Consider the following 20,683-nt stretch of genomic DNA (forward strand, 5'->3'; position numbering starts at 1 on the left):
TTACAAATGCTTTGCTGCATTCCTTAATTGTAACGAGTGGTTATTTCAGTCAAAGTTGCTCTTTTATCAGCTTGAATCAGTCGGCCCATTTTCCTCTGACCTCTAGCATTAACAAGGCATTTTCGCCCACAGGACTGCCGCATACTGGATGTTTTTCCCTTTTCACACTATTTTTTGTAAACCCTAGAAATGGTTGTGCGTGAAAATCCCAGTAACTGAGCAGATTGTAAAATACTCAGACAGGCCCGTCCGGCACCAACAACCACGCTCAAAATTGCTTAAATCACCTTTCTTTTCCATTCTGACATACAGTTTGGAGTTCAGGAGATTGTCTTGACCAGGACCACACCCCTAAAAGCATTGAAGCAATTGCCATGTGATTGGTTGATTAGATGAGAGATTGAACAGGTGTTCCTAATAATCCTTTAGGTGCAGGCACTTGCAGAGGGGGGCGAAGGGTGCTTGAGCACCCGCCCCTTTTCTCCAGGATGCCTTAAGTGCCCTTTTCTTGTTTTTTTTTTTTATGTGTATGTGCGTATGGAGCCCTGTCTTCGCCCCTCAACAATAAAATGTAACTATTAATCTCAATTTTGCTAAATAAAAGAATCTGGCTTGCATCAGTCACATGACTGCCATTAACCAATGCTCGCCCTTGAGGGCAGAGCGCCCGTTACGAGCCGGGTACGAGCTCACAAAGGTGCACGCGCATTTTCTGCATGCTGGGGGGTGCGGAGCTGGAGGAGAATTACTGCAGGCAAATTAATTGTAAGGTGCAGAGCAGACTGCAACAAAACAGTAAATAGGGTGTACAGCGCACACGATAGTCTATAACAACAAATTAATTGAAATAAATAAGCGTGCTGTTTGTGCAACAGCGCGACAAATATTACCTGTCCTTTTATGAACTGCACAAGTAGTGGTGGTCATTAACTGCTAGCTACAGTATATTTGTAATTGGGTAAGGGTGTTACAAGGGGGTCTGTAGCTCTGCCCACCGTTTTAGGGAACATGTTTTGTTTTAAAGTAAGTTACAGGACTTTTCCCTTCTTTTCTGGAGGGCTTTTATTTCACTAAAAATGATCTAGTATGGATATTCACATAATTATGAATTATTATTTTTATGATATTCAAAAATACACTGTTTTTAAAGTAAAAATGTATTAAGTATGAGTGTATAATCATTATATACTGCATCGCGCACTTCAAACAATATATAAGAAATAAATGAAATCTGCACAGGTTGTAGTTAAGTCAGTGAAGAAACGGAAGGCGAAGCAAGAGCTGGAGGCTCTTTTGTGCGGCTCCTTCAGCAGCACGGGCGGCAGCCCCATGTGTCATGAAAAAATGCTGCCCCGGGCGGCTGCCCTGTTCGCCCATGCCTTAAACCGCCACTGCTCCCCACCGAAACGCTCTGTTGTTTTACCCTTTTCTTTAGTTTTACTTTATGTTTTGTATTGTAATTTTATGACACTGAAAAAAGCTGATAAAAGTGCTGAACGCTACTGTTGCCCCACAGCCCAGCTATCTGGCGCAAAGTTTCTGTGCATGCAAATGTATTGTAATCGTATTCCATGCATGTTCTGAAACACGCCCCCTTTCACTTTTAATTTACAGAGGGAGAGATATGGATCCGTTCTCAATACAGCTATTTTTTTTTTTTTTTTAGCAAAGAATGAATAATTACCATGGATGAAAATAAATAAAAAAGAAAAAGTTGGAGCTGTACATTTACGCAAAAAGTAGAGAAAAAAGCTTTAAAAGCAGATGCTGTGCAGATTATGCACCCTAAAAAATGCTGGGTTAAAAACAACCCAATCACACCACCTTGATACTGATGTTCGCTGTCATAAAGCCTGCCATCATCTGTGGATTTTAGGGCCAATTTAGAGCCGTTTAGATATTTTGAAATATGAAACAGCAAACTTTATATCAATTTTATTTTTTATTCCATGGAGAAAACATTTCTAAGTTTCTACTTAGAGGTGTGATATGAACATCCACTGAGAATACACAGAGAAACAATGATTACAGTTTAAAAACGTTAAGCACACATTTCTTTTTGAAAGCATGACTCTTTTTTGTATAACACAAATCAAATCCAAAACTTACAGCTTAACGTATGACAAATTAGAACATTATATATATATGTCATGGCACTTTACTGTACCTTATCTTTTTGTGTTACTGTCCATATGGCTTGTATTGACTCTCAACTGTAAATAAAATAAAATTGTAATTAATTATGTACAGTCCTTATAATAATTAGTTTATTTTTATTTCAATCAGGTTCTGCTTCTCCCTTTGTAAAAAAATAAAAAATAAATAAAGCACTGAACATTAATATAACACTGAACTGTTACACAACTTTTACCTTGAAACTCTAAAGGAATTCTTATTAAATTCTCATGATGTCTAATTTAGCATATGTGCAATGATAGGTAATCAAATAATTGTAATTTCAAGCCTAACACTTTCGCAGGGTTTATATTCCAACATCTTTAAATTAAAATTTTTTGGAGTGCTTGTCAGTATTGTCACAAAAGAGTTATAATGGGAAGTGGATAACAGAGGACAACCCTTCAGAACATCAGAAGTTACCATCACTAGCACCTTAATAAAACACTCCTCTCCTTGTGGTAGTAGAAAGAAAAGTGAAAATGCGTTAATGCTAAATCGTGGCAGGACAGTCCAAAAAACTTTATTTATCTCCATGGTGAAATAGTAGTAGTTTTTTTTTTTTAGTTTTGACAATCCACATCCAGACTTCGAGTTGTGACCAGATATACACTGTACCTGTTTTATATGTAAATCCATACACAGCAGTTTTGGGTCGCAATCTCGAAGGGGCCTCGCCCGGGGGCCTGGCGCGCGTCTTTCGCTGCTGCTGTATCCAGGCTTCATGGTATCCCGGCGCCGGGATAAAAAAACCTGGGCGGGCCGTGTCCGTGGTGCATTGGATCTGGGCAAAGAAACACACAGGGTTGAGGTTGTCAGAGAAATTGTGTCACACCGAGAATTTACCTGGGACAAATGAGCATTGGTCCGTGACGATTCCAGAGTGGCTTTCTGCTGCCAGCAGGGCCAGCTTCACATGTAGGTCGCGGATCTGCTTCTCCACGGCCTCCAGCTCAAAATCCACCGAGTGCAGCTCCAATGTATCCTCACCTGCACTCAGAGGCAGAGACACAACCGACATGGTGTTTAAAAACAGAGATAATCGGTGTGAAAAAGCGTAGACGACCTTGTGATAGCTGGGCCAACGGGATAGCGATGCTAATAGGATAGCCTGCTAGAAGCAGTGTGCTGCAAAACAATTAAAACTTAGCGATATAATTGCCGTTTCGAGTGAGTATATTATAAAATACTATGAAATACTTATCTGTTATATATTCACTCTTCATAACAGTGTCACCTGCTCCGACCACCTTTTCTTTGTTTTTGTTCTTTAAGTTAGTTTTTACCGTTTTAAAACCAGTCAAATGACCACCATGGAGTACATTAGTTATGATAGAGACACTCTTGTTTCTATTGGTATACAATGTACTCACAATTCGACGTTTTTAACTCCGGATCCGAGCTGGCCGAGTGAGATCCTGAGGGACAACAAAGGACGCGACGCGAAGCGGCGGCCTCGAGGGAAACGAGCCAGCGTCAGGAACAGGCTGAGAGCCCGTGCACACCGCACACCTCTGCCTAGCATCCTGCTCGCCAGGACACTGGACCATTGCTACACCACAGTCAAGGACCGCTACAAGGCACAATCTCACCCTCCGTTTGGTAAATCCGACCACGCCGCCATCTTCCTCATGCCAAAATACAAACAAAGGGTGAAACAGGAAGTTCCGGTTCAGAGGGAGGTCGCGCGCTGGACGAACCAATCGGTGGCCGCGTTACAGGACGCACTCGATGACGCAGACTGGGACATGTTCAGAAACAGCTCCGATGGTGACGTCAGCGTGTTTACGGAAGCGGTTGTGGGATTCATCGGGAAACTAGCGGATGATACCGTGGAAAAAAAGACTATTAAAACGTTTCCCAACCAGAAGCCGTGGGTGGATAAAACCATCCGCGACGCTCTGAAATCTCGCACCGCTGCCTACAACACTTGACTCACGTCGGGGGACATGGAACCGTACAAGGCTGCGTCATACAGCGTCCGGAAGGCGGTGAAAGAGGCGAAGCAGCGCTACGGGAGAAAACTAGAGTCACAACTCCAACACAGTGACTCTAGGAGCCTGTGGCAAGGATTAAGGACAATTACTGACTATAAAGCACCAACATCCGGTATGATAAACGCAGACGTGACTCTGGCAGATGAGCTGAACACTTTCTATGCTCGCTTCGAGGCTGCAGCTAAAGACGCTAGCGATGCTAATGCTAGCGGCGCTAACAGCTGCAGACAGGAAGTCACTGCCAGCACCGGAAGCGCGTTCATCATCACCGAGCATGACGTGAGGAGAGCCTTCAAGAGAGTGAACACCAGGAAAGCAGCAGGACCAGACGGCATCTCAGGCCGTATCCTCAGAGCCTGCGCAGACCAGCTAGCACCTGTGTTCACTGAGATATTCAACATCTCTTTATCTCAGTCGGTGATCCCCACATGCTTCAAAGAGTCCATCATTGTTCCTGTCCCAAAGAAACCTCATCCTGCTTCCCTCAATGATTATCGCCCTGTAGCCCTCACTTTAGTAGTGATGAAGTGCTTTAAACGCCTGGTCAGAGACTTCATCATTTCTTTACTACCAGACACACTGGACCCACTACAGTTTGCATACCGTCCAAACCGTTCCACGGACGATGCAATCTCACATCTCCTCCATACATCTCTCACTCACCTGGACACTCGGAGGGGGAATTATGTGAAAATGCTCTTCATCGACTACAGCTCTGCATTTAATACCATAATTCCCTTCACACTCACCACCAAGCTGGAGCACCTGGGACTCAGCTCATCCATGTGTCAGTGGATGAACATGTGTCAATTTTCTGACTGGCAGACCACAGGCAGTAAGGATGGGCGGACATGTCTCAGCCTCCATCACTCTCAGTACTGGAGCCCCCCAGGGTTGTGTTCTGAGCCCCCTGCTGGAGGAGGTTGGAAATCTGGAGAACTGGTGCCAGAGAAACAATCTCCTCCTAAACGTCAGCAAGACAAAGGAGCTGATAGTGGACTTCAGTACAAAGCAGGTGAGGAACTACCAGACCCCCATCATCAACAGGAGCCCAGTGGAGAGAGTGGACAGCTTCAGATACCTCGGTGTTCACATCACGCAGGACCTGACATGGTCCTGTCACATCAACACCGTGGTAAAAAAGGCCCGGCAGCGTCTGTACCACCTCAGACGCTTGAGAGACTTTAGACTGCCCTCCAAGGTGCTCAGGAATTTCTACTCCTGCACCATAGAGAGCATCCTGACGGGAAACATCACGACCTGGTTCGGGAACAGCACCATGCACGACAGATGAGCTCTACAGAGGGTGGTGCGATCAGCTGAGCGCATCATCCGCACCGAGCTCCCTGACCTGCACTCAATCCACACCAAGCGGTGCTGGACCAAGGCCAGGAAGGTCGTGAAGGACCTCAGCCATCCCAACAATGGACTGTTTACTCAGTTGCGTTCTGGGAAGCGATTCCGCTCCCTGAGGGCCAACACAGAGAGACTGAGGAGGAGCTTCTTCCCGCAGGCGATAAGGTCTCTCAACCACACCACTATGCAAAACTAACACAATATTTTCACAATTCTCACAATCAATCAATCAATCTTTATACATCCATGGACACTATGGACAACTCCACGCACATCACATCTACACTACATGTTTACGTTTACATTCTGGACCATTGCACAAAGACACTTTAATAACCATTGCACAAAGTCACTTTTTCTATGCATATTTGCACACCATTATAGTTCTATGTGTACAGTATATTTCTATTTTCAGGTTCTATTTTTTCTAGTTAAATTTTATTTTAAATTTTTTTATTTAAATTTTCTATCATATTTCTTCTATTGATATTTATTACTTATAAGTTTTAATTCTCTTTTTAAGGTCACTGGCGGTCGTGTAAGCATTTCACTACATTTCGTACTGTGTATGACTGTGTATGTGACAAATAAAATTTGAATTTGAATTTGAATATTTTGATTTGATTTGAATTAACAGGATGAAAAAGTTGAAAAATTGGTCAGTCTGGCGGAGCTCAGAAAAAAGCAGCGTCTCTCTGTCAGAAACACAATGAATCACGAGGAATATTACCCAATGAAGTTGAGGCTGGAGCATAACCTTTCATGCACCAAGGAAAAGTCATTGGCAAGAGTAGATCTATCATGATTGGAGTAGCTAAGTTAAGTTGCAGGATGATAAACCAGGAATGCAACATGGATAAGCTGGAGGAATTGTGATGTTGTGACATGTACTCTTGTTGTGTATTCCACTGGTATGAACTTTGAATAAAGTACATGTGTCACAGTTGGAGATGGGATGTGCCACCCACGGGATTCCTGCTCTTACTGAAGGCGGGTGTGCATGCAAACGTTCTTTCCAGCAAACAACAAGTTTCTTGACATACCCATCAATTCTAAGATGTTGTTTCTGGAGTCTACAGCTTGTGCAATGTCCGTGAGGATTAATAGTACGGCAATCTTGATCATGTTGATGGATGACTGAAGTTCATGTATGTGATTTTCTGCATTGTGTATTTTTTTTTATCTTTTGTGACAGTTGGCTCGGTAGTTGGTCTAGTTGTCGGTTAGAGGTTGTGGCTTCCCTTGCAGGTGAGGATGTCAGTGTGTATGGGTCTCGGGACTGCCATCAAGTGGTATCTGCACAGAGTAAGAAAGAAAACAAAAGACGGCAGAGCAATATCGAAAAAAAATTTGAAAACACTAGGGTTTTATCCTCTGTTCGATTTGTGTCTACTATTGTTCCTTCTTTTCCTATTTCTTAATTCCCATGACACCTAAAGAACAATGAGATAAGGATGGATTAGTGGCATTCGGTTCTTCCCTGGGTTCCTCACTGGTCCGTGTGTCCTATCCTATTCCTGTAAGTGAGGGGAAAAACTTTACAGTGGGACAAATAAGTCCAGGTTTTCCTTTTTGACACAACACTGCAGCTGCTGTAATCAACATCACTTGATGTGGTCCCTGCAACTTTCTGAACGATTTTATCATGACCCACTGACCTGGGATGATTGTGTGTCCACCTTTTGGTGGAGTCTGCCAACATGACTCAACTCTAACTCTCTGGCACTTTCTACTGCATTTGTGAGGTTTTCACAGTAAGCGATCAGGGCATCTGAAGCAATGTGTACATCAGCATTTCTAAGATCAATTACACCTGGCAGTTGCATTCTTTGTGCACTCTTTGCACAGGGCTCAGTACTTGGTCCTTTTCTGTTCTTCCTCTATACCTGGTCTCTTGGTAAGGTCATATCATTACATGGATTTTTATGCCATTGTTGGGCAGATGACGCACAACTTATTCTCTCCTTTCCTCCCTCAGTCACTTAGACCCACATGGATCTCAGCATTCAATTCAATTAAATTTTATTTATATAGCGTTTTTAACAATGGTCATTGTCTCAAAGCAGCTTCACAAAAATAAGACATTTTTTAAAAAAGAAAATTTTTGAAAGTGTGTATGTGTGGGGGAAAATGTGGCTAAATAATAATGAGATAAATGAATGAGTGATGAATAAAATGTCTCTAATAAGCAAGCCAAGGGTGACGGCAACAGTGGCAAGGAAAAACTCCCTGAGATGGCAATAGGAAGAAACCTTGAGAGGAACCAGACTCAACAGGGAACCCATCCTTATTTGGGTGATAACAGATGGAAATGATATAATATCATGTGTGTTATGCAGCTGAAAGTTTAATATAACAGGAATTCTTTAAATTAAAAGTCCAGTTCAGCATAGGGAAAAGTCAGTAGGTGCAAAGGGCAGATGGGGTCTGGATCACTGGAAGCACAAGAGCAGCATGTGTCGCTCCAACCATTATAAAGCAGAATCTAGCTGGAGCTGGTCCTTTTCTGGATGCCTCATTTGTCTACTGAAGCTTGGGTAGAAAAATACAGAACAGATGGAGAGAATGTCTGGCAGACATCTCATCCTGGATGGCAGCTAATTAGCTGAAACTCAATCTGAATGAAATTGAACTGCTGTTAATCCCTGGCAAATTCATCCCCAGGTCAAGACCTTGTGATATCCCTGGACCATAATCAGATTGCACCCTCACCCACTGCCCACAATCTTGAGGTAACTGTGGACAATCATCTGTCATTTTCACACATCGCTAATCTTACTCGCTCTTGCCAATTTCTTCTTTACATCAGAAGAATCTGCCCATTTCTTACTTCACAGGCTACTCAGGTGCTTCTTCAGTCTTTTGTTATTTCAAGACTAGACTACTGCAACTCACTCCTTTCAGGTCTGCCTCTGTCCACTATTCGTCCTCTTCAGCTGATCCAGAATTCTCCACTTCTCCACTCCCTGCATCGGCTCCTGTAGCTGCCCGCATTAAATTTAAAACCTTGATGCCCAGCTTACAAAGCTTAAAATGGCCCAGCACCCACGTACCTTTCTGCTCTAATCACACCACATTTACATTTATATTTAGGCATTTGGCAGATGCTCTTATTTAGAGCGACTTACATTTTTATCTTATTACACATCTGAGCAGTTGAGGGTTAAGGGCCTTGCTCAAGGGCCCAACAGTGGCAACTTGGTGTTTGAACCTGGGATCTTCTGAACCGTAGTCCAATGCCTTAACCACTGAGCTACCCCTGCCCTACACCACGCACTTCATCCAGATTATTTTCAGTCCTGAAAGAGCCCTGGAATCTTGTGCTCCCCAACTCTGTGGTCTCCTCCAGCACTTTTTTCAGTCTGAGTCTGTCTCTACAGAAAGTCCCTTTATTGTGGAAAACATCATGCATTGTACCGCTTCCCAAAATACCACGACCCTGTACCCAGAACGACTACAGGACTGTTGCTCTGACATTACATATTATAAAGGTGTTTGAGAGACTGATCCTGGGTACACTTCTTCTGGTAAAGTCCTCTCTGGACCCTCTTCAGTTTGCCTATCAGCCTTACCAGGGAGTGAAAGACGCCATAATACAGCTGCTTCATCGAACCTACTCCCACCTCAACAAACCTGGGACCAATGTGAGGATTAAGTTCTTTGACTTATCCAGTGCCTTCAACACCATTCAACCAGCAGTACTGGGAGAGAAACTAAAGAACATGCACATACAGTAGACACCTACCCTTGGTTTCCTGGATCATAGACTTTCTGACTTAAAACTGTGTGTCTGAGACAGTGAGCTGCAGCACCAAAGCTACTCAGAGGACTGTACTGTCCCTATTTTTTTTTTTTACTATACATTTGACTTTAGATATAACTCAGTCATGCCAGCTGCATAAGTTCTCTGATGACTCTGTGGTTGTTCAGTGTATTAAGAATGGTGACATCTCTGAGTACCTGTCTGTGATGGACAACTTCATTTTCTGGTGTGATTGTAATCACCTACAACGTACTGTAACATCGGGAAAACAAAGGAGATAGTGGTAGACTTCAGGAGAAGTAAGACCCCATCTATATCTGACTATATCTGACTTCTATATCTGTCCAGGGGGAAATAGTGGATATGCTCTCAGAATACAAATATCTGCGAGTTCATCTTGACAACAAACTTGACTGGTCACTCAATACAATGACACTCTACAAGAAAGGACAGAGCTGGTTGTATTTTCTGAGAAGGCTTAGGTCTGCAACACCATTCTTTGGATGTTTTATAAAAACAGTTGTGAATGTCAGACAGAAATTGACTGGACAAGATAATGGGCCCGATCTGTGCTAGGCATGGAGCTTGACTCTGGATGTAGTAGCGAAGAGGAGGATTCTGTCCAAAATACAATCCATCCTGAACAATCCTTCTCCCACTAAACAGTGCTCCACCACGAGAGGAGCAAATTCAACCAGAGACTAATTACTATCAAGTGTTCCACAGTGCGTCACAGGAGATATTTTTTCCCAATGGCCTCAAAATTATAAACCCTTTTCTCTAACGTGTGTACACAATGGGGATAGTCACTGTCAGTAACAGTAACAGATGACCCAGGAACAAGATGGCGCCGGTGTACAAGGCATGCCGTCTGTCCTCATTTTATTTGCTTAGTATTATTATTTTATTTATTTGTATATGTTGTCAAGATGTCTCTGCCTTGCTCGTTTATGATTGCCAAGCACTGTTTAATATTAGAATTTTTGAAGAGACGTTGTCTGGAAGATATGGGCCGGGAAACCATTAAACTATGGGCCTCCCTCCCTTCCTGGCTAATATACCAGTGTTTCTACGCCGGGCACCATGCATTATTCCTCGTAAGAAGTGCTGGAGACGGCGGGGGAAGCGCGGTGGTGTCCTGGTTAGATTCAAGGCTTACCTGCCGGCCGACAGCAAATGCCACGTTTCTGGTGCCGGGCGTTCACTGGGGGTTGGAGGCCGGTGGCCTTGTCCTGTCTTCCCTAGCTCGTCGATGGTTTCATGGTCTGTGTTGTCGGCCGTGCCGTCACCTGTGCGAGATCGTAGTTGGGTCCAGTTTTGCAAGGGTGGTGTGGATCCTTCGGTCCTTCGCCAGTTGAGACACATGATAATGCCGCTCAGTTTGGACTCCTTGTTTGGTTCTGATTAATGCTAGATCTCTAGCGAACAAGGCTTTTTTACTGAATGATTTTTTCACTTCACGTGAGCTGGATTTTATGTTTTTGACAGAGACCTGGCTTAAAGCTGGTAAGTTAATTTCTTTCTCTGAACTTCTTCCTCCTAGCTATGATTTTATTACCTCACCTCGGACTACTGGCAAAGGTGGTGGTCTGGCTTCTGTGTTTAAATTTGTTTTTCATTGCCGCAAGATCGCCCTGGATTCTTATAGCAGTTTTGAATTACAGCTCTTTGAGACTACTTTTTCTGCGACTGTGTTATTTGCAGTGGTATATCGACCTCCAAAGTACAATACGAACTTTATTTAGGACTTTGCAGACTTTGTGGAAGGGATTGCATTGAAATACGATTACTTTTTAATTATTGGTGATTTTAACATACATGTGTGTTGTAAATCCAAACCTTTGGTTAAAGAGTTTCTCAGTCTAATTGACTCGTTTAATATCATGCAGTCTGTCACTGGTATCCCAGATCACATGCCTGTTTTATTTACTGCTGTTGCTCCTGGTTCGGGGATTTCCACCTGTGTTGTTGCTCGCAGTGTCCTGCTTCAGAGTTTTTAAGCAGTTCTTTCAACTGCTTCAGAGTTTTTAAGTGCTTTTAAGGACTCATTGCTGTTTAATGGTGACAATTGTAATCTCAGTGTGAAAGAGTTCACTGTCTTATTTGATTGTACATGCACTGGGATATTGGACTCTGTTGCTCCATTGAGGAAGAAACATTGTAAAGCATTGTCTCACCCATGGTTGGATAACACTACCCGTTCTCTTAGACGTGCCTGCAGAGTAGCTGAGAGAAAGTGGAAAAAGGATAAACTGAAAATGTCGCTTGAAATGTTGCAGGATGCGCTATGTAAATATCTGTGAAGATATGTGAGAGCTGTGAAATCTGCTAAAACAATTTTTTTCCAACGTAGTAGCCTGTAATAGACAGCAGCCACAATTATTTATTTTTTTTGACAAAAAGACAAAATTAAATTATGTTTTTATTTCTCTTGTTAATCCATGTGAGTCCGATTGTATTGCCCCATCTGTAACGCTGTGTGAAAAACTTTCTGAAATTGTTTGTGGATAAAATTGCTGTTCTTAGTTTTTCACCCATCATGGTTATTACTGATCCTCGGGTTAGGATCAGTAATTTTTGGCTTTTTGTCAAGCTGTCTTTCAGCAGTTTAAACCTCTTACTTTTTCTTATCTTTCTGATATAGTGAAACAACTACGTCCTACAAATTGCCCCTGTGATAGTATTCCTGCAAGCTTACTTAAGGATGCTTTTGATACTGTTGGGCTAAGCGTTGTATCTTTGGTTAACACATCTCTCAGCTCAGGATGTGTACCAGCTGTTTTTAAGCATGCCACTGTGCAACCACTTTTAAAAAAGTAAAATTTAGATTCCTCAATTTTGTCTAATTTTAGACCTATATCTAAACTCCCCTTTTTATCGAAAATTTTGGAGAGAGTTGTTTTTAATCAACTTTAATATTTAATTTTTAAATGTACATTGTATTTTTGAAGTATTTCAGTCTGGTTTTAAGCCTCGACATAGTACAGAAACTGCTCTTCTAAAAGTCACTAATGATGACTCTGGTAATTCTGCTGTTTTGGTCCTTAAGGGCATAGCCCTTAAATGGTTTCAGTCATATTTAACAGGCAGAAGTTTTTCTGTTCATTTACGTGAATTCTATTCATCTACTGCCCCTCTTTCTTGTGGCATTCCCCAAGGGTCCGTTTTTTGGGACCTATTTTGTTATCTTTGTATATGCTCCCTTTGGGGGATATTTTTAAAAAGGACAACATCTTCTTTCATTTTTATGCAGATGATGTACAAATTTATTTGCCTGTCAAAACAAATGACAAAGCTTCATTTTTGTCACTAAATAATTGCCTGAGAGATTTAAAAATATGGTTGGATCAGAACTTTCTTTTTCTTAACGAAAATAAAACTGAGATTGTTATGTTTGGTCATCCTGGTGATCTGGGTGCTTGTGTAGATGCACTTGATGATTTAGGAATGTATATTCATCCATTTACCAGGAATCTCGGTGTGATTTTTAATGGTGCTTTTAAATTTGATAAACAGATTAGTTCTGTTATAAAAGCCAGTTTTTTCAACTGAGACTGCTGGCAAAAGTCAAGGCCTACCTTCCATGTAAGGAGTTTGAAAGTGTATTTCATGCTTTTATAACGTCAAGACTGGACTATTGCACTGGTTTCCTGTAGCTGCCCGCATCAAATTCAAAACACTGATGCTTGCCTACAAAGCTAAAAATGGCCCAGCACCCACTTACCTCTCTGCGCTAATTACACCACGCACTGCACCACGTTCCCTCCGATCCTCCAGCACTGCTCGCCTCATCCCACCGTATCTCAGGGATCGAGGGCGGCATTCATCCAGGCTCTTTTCTGTTCTGGCACCTAAGTGGTGGAATGAACTTCCTCTAGTTGTCCGTAAATTTCTCCCCCCCCCCCCCCCCCCCGCGAAAGAAAAGAAAAAAAGAAGAAAAAAAAAAGAAGAAAAGAAAAAAAAAAACTCTTCTCAGATGTGTTGGACTAATGGCACTTAGTTATTAACCTAGTTAACCCAGTGTAAGTATGTATCCAATGTTGTAAACATTAAAGCAGATTAATGACACTGAAGAGATGACTGATCCAATCCAACAGCAGATTAAACTATAAAGGTGAGCAAGCTTTTTCAGTGGTGGGACTGAAGTTGTGGAACGATTTACCTGCTCAAATAAAGTCTGCTCACAGTGTTGAAATTTTTAAGTCATTACTTAAGACACCTTATACTGTATTCTTTGGCTTTTTATTGAGTTAAATTTTTGAGACATTTTGACAACTTTTAATTTATTGATTGATTGTGATTGTTTTTTTTTTTGGTGTGAAGCACTTTGGTCAACCATGGTTGTTTTTTAAATGTGCTATATAAATAAAATAAAATAAAATAAACAATAGTACAATATTATATGCCTGTATAATTTGTACAATATTTACCAATGCTCTTGGGCCATACCACTTTTTAAGTGCAATATCACAATATCTGTACAATACCTTTTCCTTTTTCCCTCCCATGTGCAATATCTGTATATTGAGTTATGTTTAGTGTATTAAGGATTTTAAAACTATTTAGTTTGCAATATGGCAATACAGTACTTACTATTTAAGGAAAAGTTTTTTCTTTTTTTCCCCTTTCCCTGTTTAATTTATTAATCTTTTCTTTTTGTTATGTAAAACAACTGTAAGCAACTGTAACCATGCATAAGCACATACAGCATGGGAAAGCATAAAATGATTCTGCTGTTGTTTTTAAAGGAAGAAACTAGTGCATTCTCCAAAAAGTGAAAAAGCATGAAAAAAGGCAAAAGTGAAAGGTGCAACAAAAATTAAATCGTTAAAAATTAGTATTTTTTTTTAAACATAAACGTTAAAATAAAGTATAATTTAAATGCCAATACAAAGAACTTTTGTGGTACATGATTAAAAGAGAGTGAGAGTGTAGATGGAGCAATTCATTAGTTTTTGGTAATGAAAGTTGGTGGTTGAGATTAAAGGCGCAGAAGCTAAGAAGATTGTCATGACTCCGCCACGGCTCCTTTAGGTAGATAAAGTAGGCATGTGCAGCAGAACTGGCCTTGGTGCTGAACAGCTGCATTATTTTTGACTTTACGGTTGATTTTTCCAGCTGGATCGGACTCTTTACTGAAAGTACTACTTCTTGTTTTATCACGGAAATAGCTTGTGTATTGCAAAATACAGACTTAGTAAAGTGGATTGGTATGCTTTACATTGTACAGTATATTCAAAACGGATTTAAGAACGTGCTCCTGAATTAGTATTTTTTAGGAAGTTGGGGACTATCTGTATAGAAATATGTGGACTCAGTATGTACAATCAAGATCTATTTTTCTGGGAGTGTTTTTAGAAATAAGGTAGAGTGTATAAGTTATCCAAATCCCTCATTGATTTACAATACTTGCATTTGATAAATGTGTGATCGCATCATTGGTATAGATGTATGTGGATTTAGGGATCCATTTTCCTAATAGTGACTTAGTAATAAGTAATGGCTTAGATTCATAATCATACATACTGATTATATAAATTCCCCATTAAATTACAATATTTGTTTTTAAAAAATATGTGAATCCTTACCTGAAGGAGGTACTGTCTGTTTGGCCATGTCCTTTTGGATCTTAAAAAAGGCCAACCAGAGTTTCTTTTTCTAGTCTTTGGCTGGGATTGTGGCAAATTTGTCACTTAATGGAACGTTAAGCACATTTTTGCACATTAGCTTTCATTACATTCATAATCAGGAGTGATTTTTGAAAAATTGTTTAGTTAAAAACCCTGGGCAATCAATACTGTGATTCTACATGAGAGCACAAAATGTTCAAACCACTGAAATCCTTGGACAATCATGTACATTGTATGCATTTTTTTTTATATTGCACACATTGATAAAATGTGAGATAGACAGATGGTCATGAAATAAAGAGGAACATTGTTTAACATTTTTTATTGACATTTTTATTGACAGTTATGGTTTACAGAACTTTTTCTATACATCACTTGATTATCTAATTACAATGGCACCCGTCAAGGTGTGGGATAGATTTTGCAGTATGCAGTTTACTCCCAGTATGCAGTAGTAAGTACCTACCAACAGTGGTCCTAGGAAGAACAACCTGTGATCTTTAAAAAAACAAATTATATATATATTTTACATTGAAATTATTCAATCATATGTGAATTTATGACTGACGTCGCCGTGCGGAAACCCGCAGCTTGTACTTTCACTTTACAAAAGGCAGCGTTTTTATCAAAAGGCCGATAAACGTGTGTTGACAGCGACAGTGCGCTCAGTTACTGTCATCCCTCTTCTCACCTTTGATGTAGGTGTGATGTTATCAAACTGGTTTCGCGGATGGGGAAATTGGCAGAATTGAGGCGTTTAAAACGATTTAACAAGACCAAGCAGACGTCTCTGCCTAAAATGTATTTCGCCATCTACAGTATAGAATAAACAGAAATAAAATATTTAATGGTACCAATCAAATCAGACTTCATAATTACTGTATTACTGAGTGTAATTCACAAATTTACTGAATATATTAACGCACTGGAGAAGACACAGGCAAAGCCCAAGCCTCTGTCTGTCTAAGACACCGGCGAGAGAGTGAGGGAGAGCGGGACGCAGCAGTTTAGCGCGCGCACTTGGGTTAAACTGCACAAACTCTACTTTCTCTCTTCCTATAAATCCTCAGTAAGCCCCGAGAGCATCTTTAGTTTTTTTGTTTTTTGTTTTAGTTTCCAAAATCCCTCCCGTTCTCGGTTAGATGGCGGAGCTCTGGTTATTTTGTGTTTTCAGTTTTCTTTTGGTTTCCTTTTAAGTTTATTAATTAATAATCCCACGCTATCTCCAAATGGAAATGTCTTCCCGTCTCTGTCATAAGCTCTTACAACAACTCCTATTTCACTGATCCCCTCTAAAGCCCTGCGTCAAGCATCTTATAATCAGTAAAACATCTCGTGGTGCGGATCTCCACACCGCACCCTGTAACAATACAATTAGTAAAAAAAAATTTAAATTAAGAATGTACTGAAACATAATGCAGTAACTCTTTATTCATTTGAATACGGTAAAGGTGTAAATGTTTCGTACATTCCTTTATTCGTCCTTTCTGTTTGAGCTTAGGTTTTACTGTTTTCCATACAACGTTTGGACAACAATGTTCGGAAGCGAGAGTATAAGTATTCTCCTTATAAATAAGGAGAATACACAATTTTGTATTAATACAGTTTTATTTAATATAGAATATCTTTATGTTTTGCTGGCGAAATACATTTTAGGCAGAGACGTCTGCTCGGTCTTGTTAAATCGTTTTAAACCCCCCATTTCTGCGAATTTTCCCATTACCGAAACTGGTTTGATAACTTCACACCTATCATGAATGAAAGGTGAAAAGAGGAGTTACAGTTCTGTGGGTGTCACCTCGGAGTGCGCTGTCGCGTTGTATTTAAAAAATAGATTTGAACAAAATCATGTTTGCTTCAGCATTGGAAACAATATTGTATTAGGCAACTTTATTAAAGATTATCCACTTTTGTATTTATTGTATTCGTCTTTTTGCACACGCAGGCATCTTTAAATTTAAACAGAAAATAATAGTAGCCTGGTAGGAACGTTATTTTTCATATAACTTAAACGGCTGAATGAAATTAAATATATACAATACATTAATAAAGCGTTTGCTTTACATTTGAGCACTCATTGAGCTTTTTCATTTTATTTACATTTACATTTAGGCATTTGGCAGACGCTCTTATCCAGAGCGACTTACAAAAAGTGCTTTAAAGTTTACATTATTGGATACATACTTACACTGGGTTAACTAGGTTAATAACTAAGTTACTAAATTACTAACTAAATCTTATACAGTATACTACCATATCATATATTTGTGTCTAATAATGTTTCATTTTTATTTTACAACATTACATGCAGTTTGTAATTTACTTGCGATTGTATTTTTAAAATGTAATCTACAGTATAAGCATATTTAACTACTTCAGCAGTGAATGAGAAATTTGGTCGGTCTGGCTTTTGGATAAAGTTCTAATTTGATAAAATCTTATTATTTAATTAATTATCTTATTTTAAATATGATTCTTATCCTCTATATTCCTGTTGAGTATAGTCCTTCAGAGCAAGCACTGTCAGAAGATTCTGCGGAATCTCTTCTCACTTTTCATTAACGATAGGTGTGAAATTATCAAACTGTGTGCGCTGTTGGCAAATACTGTAGAGGCTTTTAGATGAATTAACAAGACAGAGCGGATGTCGATGCCTTAAATAGATAGGTTTAAATAGATAGATTAATGATAGCAATTAAATCAGACTTAATAGTTGGATTTTTATACTTTTCTTTTTATTTAAACGGCATAAACAGTAGCTGTGAAATACTAGACAGATGAGTTTCATGTTATGGCTAATCAATGGAAATTTAAATACTGTTTTTGGTAACTGTATGACAGTTTAGATGAGTGTTTTTGTTAAGGGCATATATAATTGTTTCTGTTAACAGTAAAAAAAGGTACAGGTTAAGTCTTTCTGTCAACAGTATGAGACGACTTTTTTAAATATAACTGGTTAATTACAAACTGCTTCTTTATGAGTCCAGCTGGCAAAGTAGAGCAACTCCGCGACGAATCCAGTGCTCAGGTTGTACTTCAGAGTTGAGACACATGGAGATGACGTAATTGGTTGAGTGGCCAGTAGTGGACAGTGTCCCCCGCCTTTCACTCGTCTTATACACAGGTGAAACGTAGCATAGGCGCTTAGGGATCTCCTCCTTAAGCATGGGCTTAAGCCAAATCTAAATAGAGAAAATCAATAAGGAAAACCTTTACATATGCACACAAGTCAGATAGTCTGTTTCTAATAACTACATACAGTATGTCCAGAGAGATCAAATCAAATAGTGTTATATATATTTAAAAAAAAAAAAAAACATTATAATAGAGTCAAAAATCTGGACACTCCTTCTAATTCAATGTTTTTTGTTTTGTGATTTATTTTCTAAATTCTACAACAATACTGGAGATTGCAAAACTTTAAAACAACACAAAAAATATATAAAACAACAGTTATTTGTTATTTTAAGATACAAGCTTTTAGGATCAGCTGTTATGGGAAAGTTCTTGCAAGAGCAGTATTTTCAAGTGGTTTTGCAAAATTCATCAAACCCTATAATAAACTTGCGCTCATAAAGACCATACCAGAAAAGCAAGAGCAAAACTTACCCCTGTTGCACATGCAAAGTTCATTTAGAGGTACCAACCTCAAAAAAAACACCAATTTACACTAATTCAGATTACAGTTTTCATGAAGGCTTTACAGAGCATAACTAAGATATACATCCCAATATCAACAGTTCAATAGAGATTATTGCATATTTTACACATCTTCATCATTGTTTTGTGTGCTAAGCTGCATTAATGACAACTGGGAAGTCAGAATTTTCCAGTTTACTGTATACCTCTCACACTATTTCCCAAGTTACGGCATTTACACAACTCAAACATGTGAAGACCACATTAATACTTAATAAGCTATCTGCTAAATTGGAATGTAACTGGAGTTTTAGGCTTGTGCTTATTGAATTTTTTAATGTATTAATGTACTTTTTTATTTCCACAAAAAAGTAGGCTTAAGCACTTTTTTAGCCATTTAAAATATGAACACAAAGACCAGGGTCCGTATTTACTGTACTAAGCATCTCAGAGTAGGAAGTTGCTCCTAAGTGGCCAAAAAATCTTAGAATGATGCCATTTTGGTTCTACTTTCAGGAGTAGGATTACCGTAAGAGCTACAGAGATTCAAAATAGGGAATCACTCCTATCTTCAGCAAAAAGTAGGAGAGCTACGGAGGTGTCCTAACTGGTTAAGAGTAGTGAAGAAATAGCATTTAGGCAGAGATGCGCACGGAAGGGAGATGTTTTATGAGGTCTGTGTCACTCCGTGTTACTAAAAGATATGCTCTCATACTCTTTTCAGTTTCACTTTCTTTCCGCAATCATTTTGATCATTATGTCCTACACAGCCCTTTTATAGGGGCTTTAAACAGTTGTGATTGGAGCAGTCTGATTGGGATAACTTCATGCAGCCGAGTGACACATCTATAAGTTTTATCTGTGTGCATAAAGCTTTTACCATTTCGCTTTTCCATGATTTAAAACTACAAAAACCTGTAAAAACTACCAACACCCACTATAATGTGCAGCCTACTTTGCGGCTCTCAGTGTCAGTGCTTTCCACGCAGTCCTAATCCTCGCCAAAAGTAAGAACAGAAAACTTTATTAATAACTTTTATGTCCTATTTGAGAGAGATTATTTTTAGCCCTTAATTTAATTTAAGATCAATTCCCACAAGTGATTCTGAGACGCTTAGTAAATACGGGCCCAGGAACCTATGGGCACTGCCATGTTAAAGTGCATCATGGAATCTCAACTCCGAGAACTGAAAAGAGAAATTGCTTATTTAGTTAAAACACCTGCTTATAGGACCTCTGAGCTTTTTGAAGGACAGTCTAATAGTGTGATGTGTAAAACCAGCACATACAGTGCTGTATGTGATTTATGTTTAAAATTTTACTCTGTTAATTAACTTACAAAACATCTCAGGTGTTATTGTAAACTGCTTTACAATATGTAAAGTAACTCATAGGCATATAAATAAGAAAATGGTGAATACTTACCACTGGCATAGTGTCATGGAGGACTTTGGGGTAGGACTCTGCTAGCAGTTTCTTTTCTCTGTCCCAGCGTGCCCCATCAAGGAACAAACCACGAACATAGACCCCTGCCAAGGAGAAAAAGTAGCACTGTGGGTTACTGTATATACACATTCACCACCTTGAAATGCAAACATGCTAGTCTCTACCTCTCTCTCTCATACATTATAGTTTCTCTATTTTTGCTGATTCATACATAACTCATGTTTATTGTGGCATGCGCCTAAATCTCAGCTCAGGGTCTGATAAGATGTCTGTCTAGCGGTCTGTTTGTCTGGATCTGGAAAGCGCCGTAGAAATAATAAGCAAAGACACGCGGCAGACACCATAAACGTGATGAGTGGCAATGCTATGCGCCTGGGACTTTAAATGCACAAACGGAATGGCACTGAGGACAGCCGCGAGCACTGCTAAAGCTCCACCTGGCACTGGATCTTTCAAACAGAGCCGGATTTCATGACCCTACCGCTGAGGAACAAAAGGCCACTGTGTGTTCCACGACAAGGCTACCATTTCCAGCCAGAAAAGCCGACTAGATGAAACGTGTCCGGGAGATACCCACCTGCTGCCACGCCAGTGATAAATGGAAGAAGCCCCTTCCCACGCTGGCCCACTCTGCTACTCTTCCTGCCGCCACTGCTCACCAGACCGCACATGCATGC

The 20,683-nt window shown here is 39.9% G+C and overlaps 2 protein-coding genes across 2 annotated transcripts in view; both read right to left on the reverse strand.

Annotated features, from left to right (window-relative positions):
• The window catches only part of LOC128524003 (dynein axonemal heavy chain 7-like), an 85,750-nt gene extending 75,094 nt beyond the window's left edge, over positions 1-10,656 (reverse strand). Inside the window, exons 1-2 of the mRNA XM_053496264.1 lie at positions 10,451-10,656; positions 2,794-2,959 (exon numbers count right to left, since the gene is read on the reverse strand). Coding sequence (XP_053352239.1) covers positions 2,794-2,959; positions 10,451-10,656 — 372 coding nt within the window. The remainder of the gene's footprint in view (positions 1-2,793; positions 2,960-10,450) is intronic.
• Positions 10,657-17,420: 6,764 nt separating this feature from the next.
• Positions 17,421-20,683, reverse strand: part of LOC128524004 (dynein axonemal heavy chain 7-like) — a 57,505-nt gene continuing 54,242 nt past the window's right edge. Inside the window, exons 62-63 of the mRNA XM_053496265.1 lie at positions 19,986-20,089; positions 17,421-18,103 (exon numbers count right to left, since the gene is read on the reverse strand). Coding sequence (XP_053352240.1) covers positions 17,897-18,103; positions 19,986-20,089 — 311 coding nt within the window. The 3' untranslated portion in view covers positions 17,421-17,896. The remainder of the gene's footprint in view (positions 18,104-19,985; positions 20,090-20,683) is intronic.

The sequence above is a fragment of the Clarias gariepinus genome, chromosome 5, assembly GCF_024256425.1.
Source record: "Clarias gariepinus isolate MV-2021 ecotype Netherlands chromosome 5, CGAR_prim_01v2, whole genome shotgun sequence".
In the NCBI taxonomy this organism is placed as follows: Eukaryota; Metazoa; Chordata; class Actinopteri; order Siluriformes; family Clariidae; genus Clarias; species Clarias gariepinus.